Genomic DNA, 20,977 nt, shown 5'->3' with positions numbered 1-20,977 from the left:
GAAGCTGCCAAGGAATTCCCTTCAATGAGTTATTATGAGAGGGCCTCAAGGCCATGATCAGCCCCGAGGTGGGAGGGAGAGCATCAAGCAGAAACAGTGTAATATATGAAGTTACAAACATGGTAGGTCTTTAAAGGGGAAAAGCAAGTTTCCTTTTAAAGCTCAGAGCAGACATTCAGTAATAGTGTGATAGGAGAGAGGGGGCCCGGGGCCGGGCGGGGTGGGAAGCATCACGAGAGGGATGGTGGGGTAGGCCAGGGAATCCTCTTCAGAAAGCAGCAGCCTTTGATCACCTCTGGACCAGATCCCCATGGGGAGTCTCAGAGCGATCCCCCGAACAAAGGAAAGGCTGACTTTTGTAAACTTTCGAAGGTGGTGGGAAATTTTGTATGACATGGTGTAGTTCACCATAGTGCCTGTGACAAAATGTGGAGGAGCCTCAGTTGAAAGCTGAGAGAGCTGTGAAGAGGCACAGCCCGAGTCAGACTTTGTTTGGGGCCTAACGGTGCAGGCTGTGCTTCAACACTAAGAAAATCTCCATTTCACAGAGCTTGGAAACAATGGCAAATATATTCAGGACTGTATGTCTGTGAGAGGACCAGGCTTTGGTCTGGCCTGTCTCTGAAACCTGTGATCTCTGGCTGTCATTCTTGTTGGTTTTAATCTTTTGAGATAGGATCTTTCTATGTAGCCCAGAGTAGTAGCCTTGGATCATTTTTTTCATCAATTTTTAAAAATTAATTTTATTGAGCTATGTTTTTCTCTGCTCCCCTCCCTTCCTCTCCCCAAGCCTTGGATCATTATGTCATCCAAGTTTCCACTGAGATCACCATCCTCCTGCCTCAGTCTCCTGATGGTTGAGATTGCAGGTGAATGCTGCCACGCCTGGCCATCTTGTTCTTTACCAATGGACTTCCATGATTTTTCTGCCACTTTGACCTTCCTGTCATGCAGCCCTTTTGAGGACTCTTCCTCTTTGGTTGGCGTATTCCAGTTTTCAGGTGTGTATCCCTGTGTTTGTAACCATTTCCTTTTAGACATGTCTCCTCTGTAGTCCTTTCCCAGGTGTGATGGGAAAGAAACTCCAAGTTTTGTTTCAGTGTAGCGTTCCTGGACATTCCCCGGATGGCTTTGTGAGGGTCTCAATAAATTATCCAGAGGATTTTGTCTTCTTCCAGATTGGTGAGATGGTTGGGCCTGAGAAAATTCAAAAGAGTAACATGTGCGGCGTGCCACGCTTTCCGGACATCTTCACATCTGGGTACTCAGAGAAAACCACACATATCATGCAAACAAATGAGGCTCCTCTCAGCTGGCACCACTGTGTCATCAAGTCATTCTCAAGCCTGAGGGACACTCAACGGCTGTCCTGGTTAGGGTCACATCAACTGGATACAAGTTAGAGTTACCTGAAAGGGGGGAATGGAGATAGAGACAATGCCGCGGTAAGATCCAGCTGTAAGGCATTTTCTTAATTGGGGATTGATAGGAGAGGGCCCAGACTGTTATGGGTGGTGCCATCCTGTGGCTGGTGGTTCTGCGTTCTCTATGAAAGTAGGCTGAACACTCCATGGGCAGCAAGTCAGTAAACAGCACTTCTCCACGGCCTCTACATCCGTTCTCGCCTCCAGGTTCTTGCCCTGACTTCCTTAATAAACCCTTTCTTCTCCAACTCGCTTTTTGGCCATGGTGCTTCATTGCAGCAATAGAAATCCTAAGACAAAGGCTTAGTGTAAAAGTTAATGCACACAGGCCCAAAGGCAGTTCCTGGAGAGATCAAAAAGCTGCTTGAATGCTGCAGTAAGACCGGAACCTTTAAGAAGGAGCACACCCGGCTTTGTATTCTGACTCTGCCCCATAGGATCTACACGCGCTAATGGAGGATAATAATACTTTCTTGTTGCATTAAATCAGGCAAGTCTAGTGCGTCCTTTCTAGTTGGTTAGCATTCCTGTGTTTACACAATAATTATCGATTTTGTTTCTTGCTATGTTAACTACATTCTGTTCTTATGTTTTAGTTTCTAATGATATTTAAACTGATGTCATCCCATTGCTCTTTCCCACAGGTTAAAAGTCAGATAAAAGCTGGCAGGGAGGTAAGATAGGCCCAGTAGTAAAGTCATATGGTAGATAGGGTGGAACTGTTGAAGGTTTCTGAAGACCGCAGAATGTAAGATGGTTTTATGTCATTTCCTTGAGTATTACAGCTTGCTTCCTGAAAGGGAATTTGGGAAAGAGGCCCCAGAAGAGGGCCCTAAAATTGATTCCAGAACATCTCATGATCTGAGGACAAGGAGGTAAGAAAAACAAAGACAGCATCCACTCATGATACCTTCATATTCTTTTTATTTTCTAGTAACCTTGAATAAAGTGGTTCTTCAACAGTGACAGTTTTGCCCACCTTATTCAAAGCCTTGGGACCCTTTTCTTTCACAGCTGAGCAATATCACTGCTGCTTGCTGGGCAGCAGTAGGGTGTGCTGCTAAACACCCCACAATGCCCAGGGCAAGTTTTCAGGAGAGTTATGTGACAACTAATGTGGGGTGACCCATCCCTAGCCCCCCACTTCCTATACCCCTGCAATCCTAGTCTCCTGGAGGCTGAGGCAGCAGGAGCTTAAGCTTGAGGCTACCTTGGGCAGCATAGCCAGTTCCAGGCCATCCTGGGTTACATAACAACCTGCTTAATTTTTTTTTCTGCTAAAAGTATGGGTGCCGCAGAAGCTGAGAAACTTTGAGTGGGTAGAAATGATGATCTTTATTTTACAGCCCAGGAGCCAGGAGCTCTCAGGAGCTCCCTGATACTCAGACTCGGTCTCACAGCTTGGAAACCTATGATCTTTCACTAAAGCCACAGTGGTGAGACCAGTGATGGGGAAAACGGACCAGGGTTAAGAACCAGGGCACAAAGTGGTGCTCACGAACAGTGGGGTGAGCAGAGGGAGATGTGGGGGATGAATTTTCTCCTATTACTCGTCTCATATCTGTTCTTGCTTTTCGTCTACAGAAGTTCCAGAAGATTCTTGTCTACCATACTTCGTCCCCTTTCTTGAGGAACAGAGAGACTGAGGCAAATGATGTCTGAGCTGAGTTTGGGTGGCCATCTCCCATCTGAGTCCCAGGTCGGCTGTGGCTCCAGCAGAACAAGCAGGGAGCTGGGTCTCAGTTTCTCAATGTTTTGAGCCTTGAGCTGAACCAAGTTCACTCTGTCAGTCCTGACTCTTCTAGTAAAGAAGAAAGGAAAGAGGGTGGAAGGGGAGGAGCCAATGATTAAACAGACCGTTTCTTTCTACTTCCTCATTTGGACTCCAGAATTTGTTCTCTGGCTACAGTCTGCAAGGGCTGGAGAGAAGCCTGTGCCTGCAGCTGACTCGCTCCAGGAACGATGCGAATCCCATCATTCTTACCTCTACCCCCGGAGAGCAACTGGGCTGCCTGTATACTCTCCCAGACTTTGTGCCAAGTGCTACTGTGGGCAACTGTGCTAAGTAAGTCAGAACCTCCAGAAGGGAAGCAGGGGCAAGGACACCTGGGCTGGGGTTGGACTTGTGCAGGGATGGACATAGCACAGGAAGCATGTCGGTAGGTAGCAAGCTAAGAACTAGGCTGTAACAGCTTGGCTGGGCTTTGAAAATCAAAGCAGGCAGGAGTTTTTGTTGTTGCTTGTTTTCCTGTCATTTGGTACCCAGGTCCCTGTTGCACTAACCGTTTCTCATTAGAACCTACTGTCACTTGGTACTCTGGTCCCTGATGCACTACCACCCTCCCCACCAGCACCTTCTCTAAGGGAAATCTAGTGCCTTAGCCTTGAGTGATAAATTTATCAATCAGCCAGTTTAGTTTCCATTTGAATTTGGGATTCACGCAGGACCAAATCTAGGCAAGATGTCTAGTGCTGCTCCCAACAAAAGTTGGGAGGGGGCACTAAGATGCATCTGACGGGGTGGCAATGGATGGATGTTCTCTGTGCCTATGAAGCCACTCTATCCACCAGAAGGACCCCTCCCCCCTTTATATATAAGGGCAGGCATGAGAAGGTCTGGGCTGTCCTGGGATTTTAGGTTCAGATCATCACAAATCTGGGCAAGTTGGAGTTGTCAGTTATTGGGCGAGAGAAATATCTCCTACCTCCTTCACTGCATAGGCCATGGGGCTTGGGCTTGGCTCTGCATAGTAAGAAAGTCAGGGTTGGGGGCCTTAGACTGAGACAGAGGAAGATTCCTGGTCCTGCTCTCACCTGTGGGCCAGAGGGCAGAAAGCGATGGGGCTGGTTGGTTAGAAGAGTCTGGGTGAAGAACAGTAACGGAGTCCTGTTGAGGGGCCGTCTTCTAAGCTCAGTTCTGGGGTTTCTACCCACACCTCTGAGAGGAGAGCATACAGCCGCCCCACCCCTGCCCTATGCTATGTTACATGCTATGACTCATAGTGAAATCTGGTCAGTCCTGAGGGACCTCAGCTGTCAGTGCTGGGTGGGACTTGGCTTCCAGGGAGAGCTACGGTATGGAAGAGAGACTATTTGCCCACAAGTAGGTATATTAGAGTGACACCAGATAGCTCGGCTTTCACATGGGGAGGCTCAGTCCTAGAGATGCCTATGCCTTTCTATTTGTGCTGTGCAGCCATCAATTACCTGGTGAAGACTCCCAAGCATGGCATGGTGAAAGCTCCCAAGAATGGCATTTTCTTCCATTTTCTTTTGCTAAATCTCTATTTTTTTCCCATTGTTTTCTGGGCCTCCACATTTAGGATTTCATCCCTTGATTCAATACTATAACACCCTCTGACTGTGTCTTGCTTGCTTTCACCTTTGACCCTGTGTAGCTCTGGAATCTTCCAGGACAGCTAGGGGAAGGCTTGGTGCTTTCTAAGTGTCTCCAGGGCTGGCCCTTTGACTCCAGATAAAGCTCCAGTACCTGCTCGTCACGCTCCCCTTTTATCCACAAGGGATCTTTCTCCTCCCGCAGTGTGGACACTACGCTTGCCTTTTACTACCTGTGCTTCAGTTGATTCTTCTAAGTTCTTCGTGCCAGAGACTAGATTTGGTAACGTGTCAGAGAACAGAACAGGCAGTTTTTCTGACCTAAAGTACAAGGTATTCGTCTTCCTTCTATTGACTGCATTGGACAAGAGCATAGTTTTCATGTATGTTGAATATAGAATGAACATATAAATGATGGGTTCTCCCTTCCACATATCTGGTTTTTTCTCCTTTTCATTCACTATATTAGCCTCCTTGCTAATCTCACACACTCAGATTTTCAGTCATTACTTCTATGCCACTTATTTGTCCTTCCTTCCTCTGTAGACTTTAATTTCCCTGACTGTTGATGAGAGATCTATAAGCAGATTTGTCAGCTTAGAAACAAAACTATATTCAAAATCTAACAGCATCATCTCCTTACAAATTTTCTTATCTTTCTAATATTTCTAATTGCTTGAGCAATGCCACCTTTCCCCTGCTCATGCACATTTATCAACTTCATGCTTTATTAAATGCTAATTTTTCTGTCTTGCCTATTAAGTTTTTCTCACATGTGGGGTTTCTTTACTTCCAATTGTCAATGCAGATGAAGAAGCAAAGTCATGGGGGAATATTGATGCTTTTGATAGAGTCAAAAGGGTAAATAAGGGGATCCATTCATGGTATTTGGGAAGTAGAAGCAGGAAGGACTGGAGTTTAAGACCAACATGGGCTACCTGACAAGTGTGAAGCCAGCTTGGGCTCCAACAACAACAGCAACAAGAAGATAAAGGGATTTGCAATGAGGTGAGGTAATGATGAAACACAGACTCTAAGCTAGAGGTGTGTGTGGGGGTGGACTTCGAGGTAGATAGTGGTGAGGTAAAAGTTGTGGTCTGGCGACTATAGAGGCTGTACTTGGGCAAATAGGAAGAAAAAGGAGGAGGTTTATTGTGACTGAAGCCTGAAACATTTGATTTTGTGGTTTTGAAGTTGGTGTGGCTGGGAGTGATAATCACAAGGCCTTGAGGTATAACATGGGCCTGTGTGGTTTAATCTATATGAGAGCAGGGTCTCTACAGATGAGAAAGACAAGGGATGAAGAAGCCAGACGTTGCACAGCCATTAACATGCATTCTAGATCACCGTCTTCTTCTTGCTAATCTCTTGCACTTCCTCTGTCCCAATTAGTCTGACACAGCACTTTCAGCCCCAATGTGAACTTCTCATTGTTTACTGAAATAAACATCAAACTTCGAAAGTTTGTTCATGATCATTTAAAAGGTTCTCACATGACGCCTTTAGCACTGCACAGATGCTGTATCTGGAGTATCACTCAATCCTTACAACAGTTTATGGCATGGGTATTGCCATAAATGTATAGATTTCCATTTATAAGCAAGAAGATCGAAGTAGAGAGAAGTAAAGTTACCTCTGCAAGGCCATTGTGCATTGCTTTAACACTTTTTAATTACTTTTCTCATTACTTTGACAAAACACCAGGCAAAAGCAACTAAAGGAAGGGCTTATTTTGGTATAGATTGTGGTGGGAAGGTGACAGGAGCCTGGGCTGGCCACCTCACACCCGCAGTCAGGAAGCAGTCAGGAGAGAGATGAGTGTTAGTACACAGCTAGCTTCCTCCTCTTTTTATTCAGGCTGGGACCACAACCTATTGGACCTACTAAACTACACCTATATTCAGGGTGGGTTTTAGCACTTATATTAAACCTTTCCAGAAATACCCTTTTTGACACAATTAAAGATGTCTCCATGGTGATTCTGAATCTAGTCAAGTTGACCATGAAGACTAACCACCACCATGATAAAGTCATGGCATGATTCCGTGTGCTCTGATCGCTGCCACTCACTTCATTCGGCAACAACGGTCCTCCGGAATGTGGCATCTACCTCTATCTTCAGCTTTGACTCTCATTACTGAGGGTGTCCTAAACAGACCAAAGCAGCAACCAGTCTGCAACTTCCTGAGCATGTTGACAAATATCTCAACATCTTTCTTAGGGAATATTCCCTTTCTGTCTGTCACAATTACAGACTACTTGGAGCTTCGTGTCGAACACTACTCTCCCACATTCCCACCTAGGCAAAATCTTGCCAAAATCAAAGACCTATACTCTCTTCCTCCTCTGAATCTTCATAACATTTGTCTATGTTCTTCTAAAGGCATTGAGAGCATCTCTTTTATAAGATGCGGTGGGTAGCACTAGGGAAGCAGAACTGGGTAGCTAGATCTCTGTGAGTACAAGAACAGACTAGTCTACAAAGCACATTCTAGGTCAATCAGGGTTACATAATGAGATTGTGTCAAAACCAAAAAGCCTTTTAAGTATTAGGTTGCACACATGCTTGGTCTTATCATCAGACTGTTGGCTTCAGTGGGGATCCGGGACTTATATCTTTTCCTTCAGGGGCACTCAGGATGAACGGCAGGGCAGGAGATAGTCAGCGCACTTTCCGGGATTACAAAAGGACGGATTGGTTGTGTGTACATACTGAGATGCAGTGGCACGGGGATCAGAATCCCATTTTCTGGGCTGCCAGAGCATCACTCCCCTTGCAACATCCCCTCCTCGGCACTCATTTTCACACTTTTATTCCTGAAAGGATTCAGACTTGGGAGGCTCGTGACGTTTTCAGCACAAGTACAAGAGAAAGCTCCCACCATGGACGGGTGCATAGATCTACCCACACACAGCACACACTTTGGGGTCTAGTTATCTCAGGACCTATTTTGCTATTATACCCAACAGCCATGCATAGAGCTCCATCCTCCCATTCAGCATTCCCGTTCCATGCTCGGCTTCTACTTGGGAAGCCATTTCTGTCTCCATGGGTCATTCCATCTGCCCCCAAAGGAAGCTACAAATCTAGTGTTCTTTTCTTTTAGTTTAATTTTTGTGAATGAGTATTTTGCTACATGTATGTCTGTGTACCACACCTGTGCCTGATGCCCAGGGAGACCAGAAGAGGATGCCAGAGCCCCTGGAACTGGAGTTGGATGGTTGTGAGCCACCATATGGATGCTAGGAATCAAACCCAGGTCCTCTGGAAAGGCAGCCTGTGTTCTTAAATGCTGAGCCATCTCTCCGCCCCATGGTGTCCTTCTGTTGTTTCTTCCTCCTATCAAATTTGCCTATCAGCAAAAACTGGAAGACCAAATGTTAAGCAATAGGGATGTGAGATAAAATACAGGAAAGTCAAATTGTAGGATAGGGCACAGGTGTTAAAAATGACAACATAGAACAGACTCAGCTACTAGATCTTGTATTGCTTAGAGAAAGACCAGGCCAGAGAACACTTTTCTGGTATGGTCTCATTTGCTGTTCATCTGTATGCGAACATTACACACACACACACACACACACTACACAACTTACGTATATGTCCATGGGGGCATTCTAAGGACACATGTGCTAAGGTGATAGTAGTTTGTCATGCGTATTTTCTCTTTCCCCTAAGGATTATGGACTACCTGTGTGATCTGTAGACCTTCCCCACAAAAAAAAAAAAAAAAAAAACCCAAAAAACAAAAAAACCCTGCTCTCAGGATGGACCTTGGCAAAGTCTACTGAAATACAAATCACATGTAAACTTTGACAGTCAAAGTGTTTAGCCTAATGAAACTGTCACAGCACAGATGTTACTGGGGACAGAACTCAAATATTTCTGAAAGTGTATTCCATTTAGGCAATTCCAGGGGAAGGTATTGACGTGAAGGTTGGGCTATGGGGATGAAGGGGCCTTTGGGTCTGGGTAGGCATGTCTCAGTGTGGAAGTCCAGACCCTGGTTGATGTTTGCTTCCTTTCTTACAGATCTTGTTGCTGGGACACATGGTGAGTCCTCTTTTCATACCTTATCACTGTCCTATGTGTCACTTCCCTCTTCCCCCAAAGATCTGCCCGGAAGTGCTCAGAATGTGCCAGCAACCAAGCTCAGGACCCGGTCAGGACCAGGAAAAGGCCATTGTTCCCAGAAGACTTCCTGCCCTTCTCCTCCTTCCCTCTGTCTGGGGAGGCGAGTGGTCAGAAAGCATGGCTCGCTAGTATAGCAATTCTTCTGGTTCTGTTATAGTGAGAAGTGACCAATTATCTCAAACATTGAGAGGTCTGTCCTTGTCCTCAACCGCCTTCTACTCTCTAAGTCAAATCGAGAGTCTGAAAAGTTGATCTCAAAGAAGCAGAGAGTAAATGACCAGAGCTTGGGAAGGGTGGAGGAGAGGGTAAGGATGGAGACAAGATGGTTAATAGGTACAGAGGTAGAGTTAAATATGAGGAGCAAGTTCTAATGTGCTATAAAGAAGGCTGTCTTAGTTAGGGTTCCTGTGGCTGTGAAGAGACACCGTAACCACGGCAACCCTTATAAAGGAAAATATTTAATTGGAGCTGGCTTACAGTTCAGATTATCATCATGGTGGGAAACATGGTGGCAAGCAGGCAGACAAGGTGCCTGAGAGGTAGCAGAGAGTTCTACATCTGAATTAGCAGGCAGAAGGAAGAGAGAAAGATAGTGGGCCTGGCTTGAGCATCTGAAACCTCAAAGCCCACCCCCAGTGACACACTTCCTCTAATAAGGCCACACCTACTCCAACAAGGCCACACCTCCTAATAGTGCCATTCCTATGCATGGAGGCTATTTTCACTCAAAACACCACAAAGAGTAATTATGGTTGACAATTAATTGTAAATTTCACAGTAGCTAAAATAGAGGATTTGAACATTCAATGTGTGAGGTGACAGATATCCAAATAACTCTGCCCATTACACATTGTGTGCGTGTACTGAAGCACCATACATTAATAAATAGTTATATGTATAAAAGACTTTTTAAAATCAAACAAAATTGTACACAAAAACAGTTGTGCATGTCTTTAATCTTAGTGTTCTGGAGGTAGACATAGGTAGATCTTTGAGTACTAGACCATTCTGATCTACAGAGCAAGTTCCAGGACAGCCAGGGCTACACAGAGAAACCCTGTTGCAAAAACAAAGCAAAAAAAGAAAAGAGAGAAAAGAAAAGAAAGCTGCCAACCCCCCCCTCTCTGAATAAGATTCAAGCACATAGAAAACTACTGTCTGTCTAGACTGTTCCATTTGTTGATAAGTCCTCTACTTTGCATGGGTGTGAGGGTGTGTCTTATTATACAGGGAAGACCCTCTGGGGGAAGGGCAGCGCAGGACTTGGGTTGGAGAGTTCAGGGAGGGAGCCGGATATGCCAGCCTTATCCTATCCTATATTAGGTAGGGATTGAGGGATGCCAGGAAACCCTGGCGGGCAGGTGCGCTTTAATGTGTTAAATAGGCACCCACGTTGTCTGGTTTGGAAGTTGACAGCCCTCTCCAGCCTTCTCCCTTGCTCCACCCTATTGAGAGTCAATTCCATTCCTTGTGATTTCTCTGGGCTTGTGGGACAGAATGAGTAGAAGAATTTCGAGGAAGAAGTTTTCTGTACTGGATTCCACCCTTGGTGCACTCCCTAGGAATACGGTGCTTTTTCAGAGGAGACTCGGGGCCTGCTTAGGCTCTTGGGGCTCCGTTGCCTCATGTTACATTCTCTCTCTGAAATCCAGCAGATCTCCCGAAGGCCATGGTGAAACTTGAGCCCCCATGGATCCAGGTGCTCAAGGAAGACAGTGTGACATTGAAGTGTGAAGGGACCCACAACCCTGGGAACTATTCGACCCAGTGGCTCCACAATGGGAGGTCCCTCCGGAGCCAGGTCCGGCCCAACTACACGTTTAAAGCCACAGTCAATGACAGTGGAGAATACCAGTGCAGACTGGAGGAGAACATCCTCAGCGACCCTGTACAACTGGAAGTGATTGCAGGTTAGTAGATGGGCCCAGGAAGGAGCTGGGATACCAGGAAGTTGGGGGTGGGATGAAGTGGCGTGGGCTGGGTCTGCTTACTACAAGGTTTGCAGGAAAAGGGGTCTCCTAGTTTCTGGGAAGCATCACTAAGAGTTGCTTGGAGGACTTTTGTCTACTCATTTCCCTGTTTACCCTCCCTCGTGCTTGGTCCGGTGCTTGGTCCGCCGCAGGCAGGCACGTGGAGGGCTTGCGAATTCCTGAGAAATTCCTCAGCATGTGTGAATAGCTGGTTTTTCTTTTTTTTATGTGGTAGTCCTGATTGAGCAACAGAGGTTCATGGACAAAGACAGACAGCTGAATAATACAGAAAAAGGAAATCCCTATTTCATAGAAATCCTGCTGTTACACGACACTCAGAAAAATGCCATTAGCCCACAACTGAACCCAGGCTGTGGAAAGAGTTGTCTATACAAATACGGTTATTTATTTAACTTTGAGTTCAGCTTTCTCCTCTGCTTAGCCGAGAAGGCTAATGTCTCCTCCCTGAGGTTCTGGAGAGCACGGGTATTTTCCTGATCTCTTTCCTTCACAGTCCTGGGTGTCCTCGTCTTTCTTTTTCTTCCACCAGCTTGTGGACACATGAGGTGAAACGCCGTGTCTCATCCATTTCCAGATTTGCAGTATCCAGAACGGGGCAGGGCTTATTAAATCTTTTATAAGACTCCTGGCAAAAAGTAGATTTTCCCCACAGAAAGGCCACCGCGAGGCCGTCGCTGTCGCTCTTAGTGCCTCCCTCTCACCAGCATGTGCACAGCAAGCTAACGACTTTCCTCTGGCCATGCTGAACCATAGGTCCACACCTGTTTCTATTTATCAAGGAAACCAACATTTTTTTTGGGGGGGGGGGAGCTTCAGAAGTTTCCAAAGGGAAGGCTCTGTTGTATTCTCTTCACACCCATGAGGCTGGATTCCTTCCTCTTTCCTGTATCTCCATCTCTTGTATTCTTCCTGACAGGACAAGGCCATAGTTGCCTTCTCTGAAAAGAGGAAGGAGACTCTTGTACACCAAGAACTAGTGTAGCTGCAAAATCTGACAATGCCCATTTCACAGATGAGGAAATTGAGGCCCAGAAGAATTCAATGACTTGCCCAAGACTAAAGAGCTTGTGAATGAGTGGAGCTAGTATCAGAGATCAAGATTGTCTGATGTCAAACTAAAGCTCTCTCGCCCTTAGCAGATCATATCCTGCCAGGAAGGGTAACCTGTGTCTCAGGATTGAGCCCAGGCCCTCTGAGTCCAATGGTCTTTCTGTGTTGCTCAGACTGGGTCTCAGAGCTGAGCCCAGGCCCTCTGAGTCCGATGGTCTTTCTGTGTCACTCAGACTGGCTGCTGCTCCAGACCCCTCAATTCATGTTTAAGGAAGGAGAAACCATCATCTTGAGATGCCATAGCTGGAGGAGCAAACCCCTGAACAAGATCACATTATACCAGAATGGAAAATCCATAAAATATCGTCAGTCCAACGGCAACTTCTCCATCTCCAAAGCAAATCACAGCCACAGCGGTGATTACCACTGCACAGGATACCTAGGAAAGGGACAATACAAGTCGAGGTCTGTGACCATCACTGTCCAAGGTACGGGGCCTCTGTCAGGACGTTGGAAAGGGAGAGGAGGAGACGGACAAAGGCTAAAGTCCCACATGGAGCTCTAGGAATGTCACAGCAGCAAAACTGGGCTGGGAGCAAAGAGGAGAGCAGTGAAGGCCCTGCCAGGTGAGGGCAAGTGGGCCCAGCCCAGAGCTCCTCTCTTGCGGGTGGTGGGTGGCAGGACTGCGGGGCAGCAGAGAAACAGAGCCCTGTCGTGGGTGCATGGGCTCTCTGCGTCCCTAGACATCCCTAAGAGCTGAAGTGTAACTTCTTGTATCTCATTTAATAGTCATTCATTCTCGAAGGCCCAACATGTTCTAGGCAGTGGTGGTGCTGCCAACTGTGGGAGGCTTCAGATCCCCCCTCCCCACTGCGTCTGAGCTGTCCCCTCTGCTCCTACATCTTGGCCAGTGTGCCCTCATTAGTTTGGGGGAAGCACTTGGTTATTGGGGAGGCACAACTCTGTGCACAGAAGCCTATGCAGATGAGGTTTCAGGGGGATGTGTTACACCTCTGAGGTGACCCGGACAACTCTAGGTGACAGACGTTGGGCATAGAGTTGGAGGAAGGGTGAATACACAGAGAGAACTTACTACCTTCACCCCCTCTGTCTTTTCCAGTGCCCAAATCCAGCAGCAGCTCTGTACCAGTCTTGACAATTGTAGCCGCTGTCACTGGGATTGCTGTAGCAACCCTTGTTATTATCCTGGTATCCTTGATCTACATCAAGCAAAAACAGGCTCCAGGTGAGTGGCTCTCTCTGAACCCTCTTATCAGTTCCCACTTAGCTGGGGCTAGCTAGGGCTTAGAGACTTACTTGCTTTTGATATAGTGCCGTCATGTTCATTCATCTACTTACAAATTCATCTGTTAAACCAGACTTGAACAAGCTTGGTGATTTACCACCACCTTGTGCTGGACAATGGAGGTGTTCGCTTCCCTTTCTGCCCTCAGCTAGTTCTCAGCATTGTGAAGCAGACAGAGGTACAAGGGGATGCTTACAAGAAGGGGTTAGAGCGATGAGATGATAGCACTGTGATTAGGCACTGGAGGTCGCAGCACATTCTGTGACCCCAGGATGGTAAGATAGAAGGGAGGAGAGGCTGAAGCCACACCTAGTGAGATGGCTCGGTCAGTACAGGTGCTTGCAATACAAGCCCTGTGATCTTAGTTCAGTCAGTTATGGTACCCAAGTTAAGATGGGAAGAGAGAAACTGATCCCAAAAAGGTGTCCTCTGACCATCATGGATATGTTAGAGTGTATACCACATACAACAAGAAATAAAGGTTTTTTTTTTTTAAAGACTCTGAAGCCAACCTGGGCTGAAGGATGAGTCTGAAGTCAGCCTGTGCTACACAGCAAGATCCTGTGTAAAATTTTACAAAGGGAAGATTTCATAACCCCATGTGTTTATCAGCTTTCTGTCACTGTAACAATGTCCTTCAGATAATCCACCCATGAAGAGAAATAGTTCCTGGGCACAATGGTAAATACATGTCAGCATTCAGGAGCCCAAGGATGATCACAAGTTCAAAATCCTATCTCAAAATATCTAAGCAAATCAGTCAATAAACAAAAAGGTTTATTTTTAACACACTTTTGTAGGACTCAGTCCATATTGGCCCGATTGCTTTGGTCCTATGACAAGCTAGCAAGGAAGTGCACAGTGGGGCAAAGCTGCTCGCCTTATGGCCAGTAAGCAAAGTGACCAAGAAAGAGATGGGAGATGCCACAGTCTTCAAGAGCATGTCCCTGATGACCTAAAGACTTCTCTCTCTATACATGATTTCAAAGTTTCCGCTTCCTCCCAGTTATTCCACCTGGTGACCAAGCATTTAACACATGAGATTTTAATGTGTTTAAAGCACATTAAACACAGTTTAACGAACTGTGGCAAGCAGCCTGGCTGGGGCAGTTGGAGAAGGCTTCCTTGAGGAGCCCGGATAGTGTGGCGATTGAAATACACACAGTAGGACCAGATTGCTGTGGTTCAAATCTCAGCTCACAGCTCAGCAAATATTCAATGTTGAGTACATTACTCAACCTCTGTGCTCAGTTTACTAGTCTGAAAAATGAAGAACACTGTGGGACCCACCTTACAGGAGTGTTATGACAGGGAGTGAATCTGAACCCTTTGTACCGGTGCCTAACAGACAGTAAAGAGCACGTAAGTGTGAGCTGTTAACCACAGTGGAGAAGGGTGAAGTCTGGGGGTAGCCATTAGCTAGGCGAAGTGGAAGAGCATTCTAGGACCTGTGGAAATGGGGAATGTTGTGGTCGATGGAAGTCACTGAGAAAGAGAAAATACTGCCACTGACTAATATCTAATACCTCGTAACACGCTTTGCAGTTGGAATTCAGGGGAATTCAATTCCAGGTGATAAGTAAATATTGAGAGATGCAGAGAGAAAGATTACACTTTTTTTTTTCTAGGATAGGTCTCACTTTGTAGTCCTAGCCACTCTGGAACTCACTATGTAGACCAGGCTGGCCTCAAACTCACAGAAATCCTCTTGCCTCTGTCTCCCGAATGCTGGAATTAAAGGCGTACACCCAGTCAAAAGATTGCACTTTAAAAACCAGGGTTACTATACCCAGCTACAAGATTAAGCTTCTAAAATGGCCAGGCAAACCTGAGAAAGATGCAGTGGAGTGGTTTTTGTGATGTCCCTTGGTGTTCTCTTGGGTTAGTCACCATAAACTGGAGAGGTTCCTGGGCAGGGGAACTGGGAAGCTGGGAGAAGCGTGGGTGACCACCAGAGGGAAAGGTCTATGTTGCTTTCAACTCAGTTCTGACCCTGCTCCTTGATCCAGGACTCATCCCATAATCCTACTAACTTCCTACATGCCCCTCCTAGCTCTCCCAGGAAACCCTGATCACAGGGAAATGGGAGATACCCTTCCCAAGGAACTAGGTGAGTACAGCGTGCCCTCTGAGGGTTCAGTGCCGGGCAGCCCAGGGCCTCCATGTGGACTGGAGCCAGCAAGCAACAGCTATTGTGAGTTTCAGTGGGAGTACAGGAGAGGGAGGAGCAGCGGGAGCACGGCTGGGACTCAAATCTCTTGGTCAGCTCTGAGTCTAGCTCTTGGCCCTAAGGAGGCTCTCACTAGAGATGAGATAAGGAACTTTGGTTCGGGGGAGAGAAAGACAGTGGACTCTGACTAAACTTCTAGACCAACAAAGAGTCTGGAGACATTTCCAGAGCAGGACTTCAGAGGCCTTTGGATCTTTCCGGGGAGATGTGGCAGACCTGGTAAAGGATAGGCTTAACGGCTGTATGATGGCAGCCAATGAGATTAAGAAGGGAGACCCCTTAGAGGAAAGGAAGAGGTCTGAGGTAACCCTGGAGAATTTTTCAAGTGTGTTTCCCTGTGGAGGAGTAAGGGGAGGCTTGGTACGGCTCAACTTTTAGTAGCATATTGAGAGGAGATTTGAGTTGAGGAAATTCTGGGAGATTAGCAGCAGTACCCGTAGGTTACGCTCTGCAGGCACACCTTGGCTCTAATGCCCACTCATTATGGTTTATTAAACACTGGCCTAACCCTTCCACCATCATACAACTGAATCTGAAGTAGATCACTCCCCATGAAGAAGCAGGTGGGTGGGTGAGTGGTTTAGATGACCCAGAACCCTCATAGGTCTGAGAAGAGAAAGCCAGTGTGACCTTTCAGCCTCGGAACAGGGGGAAGCATGCAGAAGGAGCAGGAGTATTTCAGGCGATTTTTGACTGTAGTGAAAGACAAAGCACACAGGCAAGTGAAGTTTTCTCTAGGGGCTTCCATGACAGCAGCAATAGGCAGGAGAAAGACTTTCTTGGAGAGTCCACTTCAGGGGACTGGCGCATGACTCAGAGCAGAGCCAACGGATATGAGAGCTTGAGCAAAAGAGCCTTCCTTAGCTTCGCTTTGGCAGGGTCTGTGTCTTTCAGCCCCGTGTGCGGATCCACATCTAGGATCAAACTAGGTCTAAAGAAAAAAAAAGCTAAGCGTGACTGGGTTCACAAACCCCCCCACCCCTTCACCCCCACCCCCGGCCTGGCTTTGTCTACTCTGCTGTAAACATATTTCCTACCGCGTTTATGCAGCCTGGTACTGGAGCTGGTGGTTTCCCCTAAAGGCATCGTTAGCTGCTGCAGTTGCTAAGAAGTGTATTAAAAGGGGGAATTCTGAACGTGTTATAGGGGCAGAATTTGGAGCATGGCAAACAGGGTTCTTTGTGTCCAGGGGCTGGGGGAAGAGACTGGAGGCATTGTCTCGGCCTTTTCCCCCACTTCCCAAAATGGTGATTCACAGACACTGGCGCTGCATTCCATACTGGCAAAGGGAACTTAGGGCAAAAGCCTAAGAGAATGTGGTGTTTGGGATATTTTTCAGAGAAATACTGTGTTTTTCTATCTTTCTCTTTCCCATCTTCCCTCTCTCCCTGCCCCCCTTTCTCTCTTCTTTCCTTTATTTCTCCTCCTCTATTTTTTTCATTCTTTTTAATGTTAGAGTACTTGTTCTTCAATACTTCCACAAGAATGAACTACATTTGTCCGGTAGAGAAAAAGCCATTCCTTTCTAATCTGGACTTGATTTCACTCTGATCTGAATATTTCCCCACCCTCCAACCTCCCAGAGCCCCAAAGCTTCTGGTTTGCAGCTGGGAACGTTCAGCAATTGTCTGAAAAGAAGGTGGCGCGTGTTTGTTTCCCTTTGCCAGCATGGCCAACGGGGAAGGCTGGACTCCAAGATGGTCCAGGGAAGGAGGCTATACTGCCACACTGCATAGCCTGAAGGCTTGGGTTGGCGTTGGCAAGCCTTGTCTTGGCTCTGCTTTGAGCTTTGGTTTTGCAGCCTCAATAACAACTCATCAGGCCCCCCCCTTTCCAGCAGTGCTCTGGCTGATCACTTGTTTTTGCCCACAGACAATACGCCTGATCTCGGAGAAGTCGCCAAAACTGAGGTGAGTGAGCCCAGGCGGGTCCTTTCCCTTCTCCCAGCTCCTCTGCTTTCCCCAAGACCCCTCTACAGCTCTCAGGACTCATTTCTGCTTTCTCTAGGTTGAGAATACAATCACCTATTCACTTCTCAAGCATCCTGAAGTTCCGGATGAAGATGCAGAACCTGATTACCAGAAACACATTTAATCTCCCTTATCTTGACTTGGGATTGGAAAAAGCAAACCTTCCGGAAAGGCCAGGATCTAGTATCTCCTGGTCAAGAGGATACTGGAGATATTGAGGAGGCTATGCACAGTCACCTGTGTGAGTCCTGAAACCAACAGACACTATGGTACTGGTCCCCAGTGGTTGATTGTATTAATAACTTCTACGACTTACCGCTTCCCAACTTAAGACTCTTCTGTTCTGCCATAGATTCACATGGTCAATAAAATTAGTCAAATTTCTGTCATTAACGACTGCTACAACATGGGAACTGCTTATACTACAAGCTACATGAGAACACTTACATTAAGATACATGATCTCAGCAATGATATAACTGGGTTGTACCAACATATCAAAAGTCATGCTTCAGGATGATTTAATTATAAGGGATTTTAATCTTCTTCCTTATTTTCTATAAAGATCATATGTACTTTTATACTAAAATATTGTAAAAATAACATTTTATTTACTTTTTCAAGGTTGAGGTGATTGGAATGTAGACTGAGGTCTCTGGGGTTTGTTGGTCTTCTGTGAGAATAATTGTGGGGAGAGGGGTTAGCGTCTCCTGGGGAGCTGTAAGCATCTCAGCATAAGGGCGCTCATGACAAGCCAAAGTAATGATTATACCCAAGTCTAGTTTGGTGCGCCAATGAGTTTATTTGGCTTACTTATGGGAACATTGGTGAGGGGTTCCTTACAGGGGTGTGGGTGGTTCCCTTGCAGGGGTGTGGGTGACCTTAAAACAGCGGTCTTAGCACAGATGACAACTTCTTCACAGTTGCACAGATGGTGCCCTGCCCCCTTCAGTTAGTTGATCTTCCTCAAACTGTCATCCTGCTGCCTTCAGAGCTCCACAAAGACAAGCAGGCGTTCACCACCCACCACCCACGTGCCTGGCCTGGTAGCAATGGATGGGAGGGAACAGGAGCAGAGGCTCAGCGTTTCTCTCTTCCGGTGACTGTGACAAGCAGAGTAATCACTCTGTTTTGTAACACAAGTCCTCCGGAAGTTAAACCTCAAATGAATGCCAGTGGGCACTGGAGGATGACCTTGAACTCCCGATCCTCCTGCTTCTACCTCCTAACTGCTGGGATTATAGGATGTGCCACCACCCAGAGCTGGAATGTGTATTTTAAAAATTGGATCATGGGCCTGGAGGGATGGCTCAGCCGTTAAAGGCTGGGCTCACAACCAAAAATAAAAATTGGATCATGTTGTATGTTTTTGTATGTTCACAAGATCACTCAGGTAGAAATTTAAGCATGCTGTAACCACATAAGTCACAGCACAGAGGTAGTAAAGAAAAAAGCAGAAGTTCTCTGTTGTCCTCATTCCCCTTAAATTTGTTCTTGTTCTCTCTCTCTCCGATCACGAGTAACCACTGTTGCAGGTTTTATGCACATTTGGATTTTTTGAATGTATATTTAACATATTAGAGTTTTAGAAAGCCTATGTATGGGACTGCACTTTACACATGATTATGTTGTTGAATTATTTTGTTCAACAAGAAGAATGGCTGGGGCTTGCTTGGATGTCAGCCTGGCTCCAGGCTCACTGAAAGACCCTGTCTCAAAGGACTAAGCAGAGAGAGAAAGAGAGAGAATAGAATGTCCGATGGTTTCCTTGGACCTCTGCACACCACACATAGTCACATTCCCATGTGTGTGCATCCAACAGACACACATAATAATAATAACAACCCGTTCTTGGACAGTGGTGAACATCTTTAATCCCAGCACTCTGGAAGCAGAGACAGGTGGATCTCTGTGAGTTTGACACCAGCCTGGTTCATAAAGAGACTTCTAGGACAGCCAGGGCTACACAGAGAAACTGAAACTCTCTCCATAATTTCTGCTTTGAAATCCCTGATAACAAAGACACCTTACGTGGATCTCAGTGGTTCAGTCCAAACACATGAAACAAATAAGGTCATTTGACACCAGGGAGAATGCATCAAGAAGCTCTTGTATTCCTAATTTGCACCTTTAAGTAAAGCCTTGCATGCCCCATGAATCTAGTGAGTTCTTTTTCACATCCTCTTCAGCAAGGCCTCTCCTAACTACTGCTATTACTTTGGTTTTACTTTCTCCGTGGTACAGTGGGGGTAACTAGGTATCTTCTTGTTTATATATTCTCATGTACACTAAAATGTAAGCTTAATACAGTCCTGTTTTCATTATTCACTAATGCACTCCAGAGACTAAGACAATGAAACAGATGGTTGAATCAATTCATAAATAAATCTTTCTTCTCATAATTTCTGGGTTATTTGATATTCTTAAATGCTGGTTAATTGCTCTACCATTGACCTACTGCCCCAGGTGTTATTTGGTGTTCTTAATACTGTATAATACTTAATAATTCCCCTTGGAGTCATGTATTGGAAACATACCCACCAATGCAACAGGGTTGGGAGGTGGTATCTGATCGGAGGTGATTAGCCTGTGTGAAGTCCTTATAAAGAGGTGAATCTGGTGCCGTTTCAGCTCTGTCCTTCTTCCCTTCCTTCCCCACTCTCCCCGTTCTTAGCCCATAGAATGACACAACAAGAATTCTGGTCCCCCAGGTTTGAACTTCTCAGCCTCCAGAACCACATGCTAATAAGGAATTACCCAAGTCTGTGGGATTTTGTCATAGCAACTCAGAGAAGGCTTTCTGAATCTCAAGAGTTCAATAAAAGTCTACTTGTTACCTTTCCTTGAAACCTTACTAAATTAACCTAAAATTCTTAAACATTTTAGAAAGGATCTGAATTTAAATACACTTGGAAATCATTTTTTGAATTTGGTGTAAGGTAAGGATCCAACTTAATTTTCACCCGTGTTGAGGTCAGTTATGGCCATGTCATTCCTTGAAAAAATGCCTGGAAATGCTGCAGTTCATTATCAGCTTCCACACACAGGCCTACAGCAGTCTCTCGCTGTTGCCTTATTCCTCTTGCTTGTTTTTTTCTGCCTCAATAACACACACTCATTTATTTTAGCTTTATAGCATATTGTCATATGTAGAAAGTCCAGTTTTCTCTCATTTCTTTGTTTCGAGATTTTCTTGCCCATTATTGTGCAAGTCTCTTCCAGGTAGACTTTAAAATTCCACATACTACAGTGTGCTAAGAGAATTACAATGTCTATGTATTTTGTAAGAATTACACTGTTTATATATTTGGGTAAGGTTTTTTTTAAATATTTATTTATTTATTATGTATACAATATTCTGTCTGCGTGTATTCCTGGAGGCCAGACGAGGGTACCAGATCTTATTACAGATGGTTGTGAGCCACCATGTGGTTGCTGGGAATTGAACTCAGGACCTTTTGAAGAGCAGGCAATGCTCTTAACCTCTGAGCCATCTCTCCAGCCCCTTGGGTAAGGTTTGACATCTGTGTTACACC

At 45.8% G+C, this 20,977-nt stretch overlaps 1 protein-coding gene across 4 annotated transcripts; it reads left to right on the top strand.

Moving 5' to 3' along the window:
• Window positions 1-1,335: 1,335 nt before the first annotated feature.
• Fcgr2b (Fc gamma receptor IIb) lies at window positions 1,336-19,843 on the top strand. 4 transcript variants are annotated; one of them, XM_075989070.1, is made up of 9 exons: window positions 1,336-3,123; window positions 3,314-3,489; window positions 8,794-8,814; window positions 10,551-10,805; window positions 12,170-12,424; window positions 13,057-13,182; window positions 15,296-15,436; window positions 17,345-17,382; window positions 17,480-19,843. In XM_075989070.1, exons 2-9 carry the CDS (start codon window positions 3,387-3,389, stop codon window positions 17,564-17,566), a joined length of 1,026 nt encoding a protein of 341 aa, XP_075845185.1. In that variant the 5' UTR covers window positions 1,336-3,123; window positions 3,314-3,386; the 3' UTR covers window positions 17,567-19,843. The 4 variants fall into 4 exon arrangements, with proteins under 4 accessions (XP_075845185.1, XP_075845184.1, XP_075845188.1 ...); XM_075989069.1 differs by having other exon boundaries at window positions 1,337-3,123; window positions 10,548-10,805; XM_075989073.1 differs by lacking the exon at window positions 15,296-15,436 and having other exon boundaries at window positions 1,337-3,123.
• Window positions 19,844-20,977: the final 1,134 nt, after the last annotated feature.

Source organism: Microtus pennsylvanicus, chromosome 10 (assembly GCF_037038515.1).
Source record: "Microtus pennsylvanicus isolate mMicPen1 chromosome 10, mMicPen1.hap1, whole genome shotgun sequence".
NCBI lineage: Eukaryota > Metazoa > Chordata > Mammalia > Rodentia > Cricetidae > Microtus > Microtus pennsylvanicus.
This window is presented reverse-complemented; position numbering and strand designations above follow the sequence as displayed.

Excerpts from the sequence above, each read along its gene's own strand:
- Fcgr2b (XM_075989069.1), top strand. The coding sequence starts at position 3,387 with ATGCGAATCCCATCATTCTTACCTCTACCCCCGGAGAGCAACTGGGCT. Across the intron at positions 13,183-15,295 it reads CAAGCAAAAACAGGCTCCAG|CTCTCCCAGGAAACCCTGAT; the intron begins GTGAGTGGCTCT and ends TGCCCCTCCTAG. Across the intron at positions 15,437-17,344 it reads GCCAGCAAGCAACAGCTATT|ACAATACGCCTGATCTCGGA; the intron begins GTGAGTTTCAGT and ends TTTTGCCCACAG.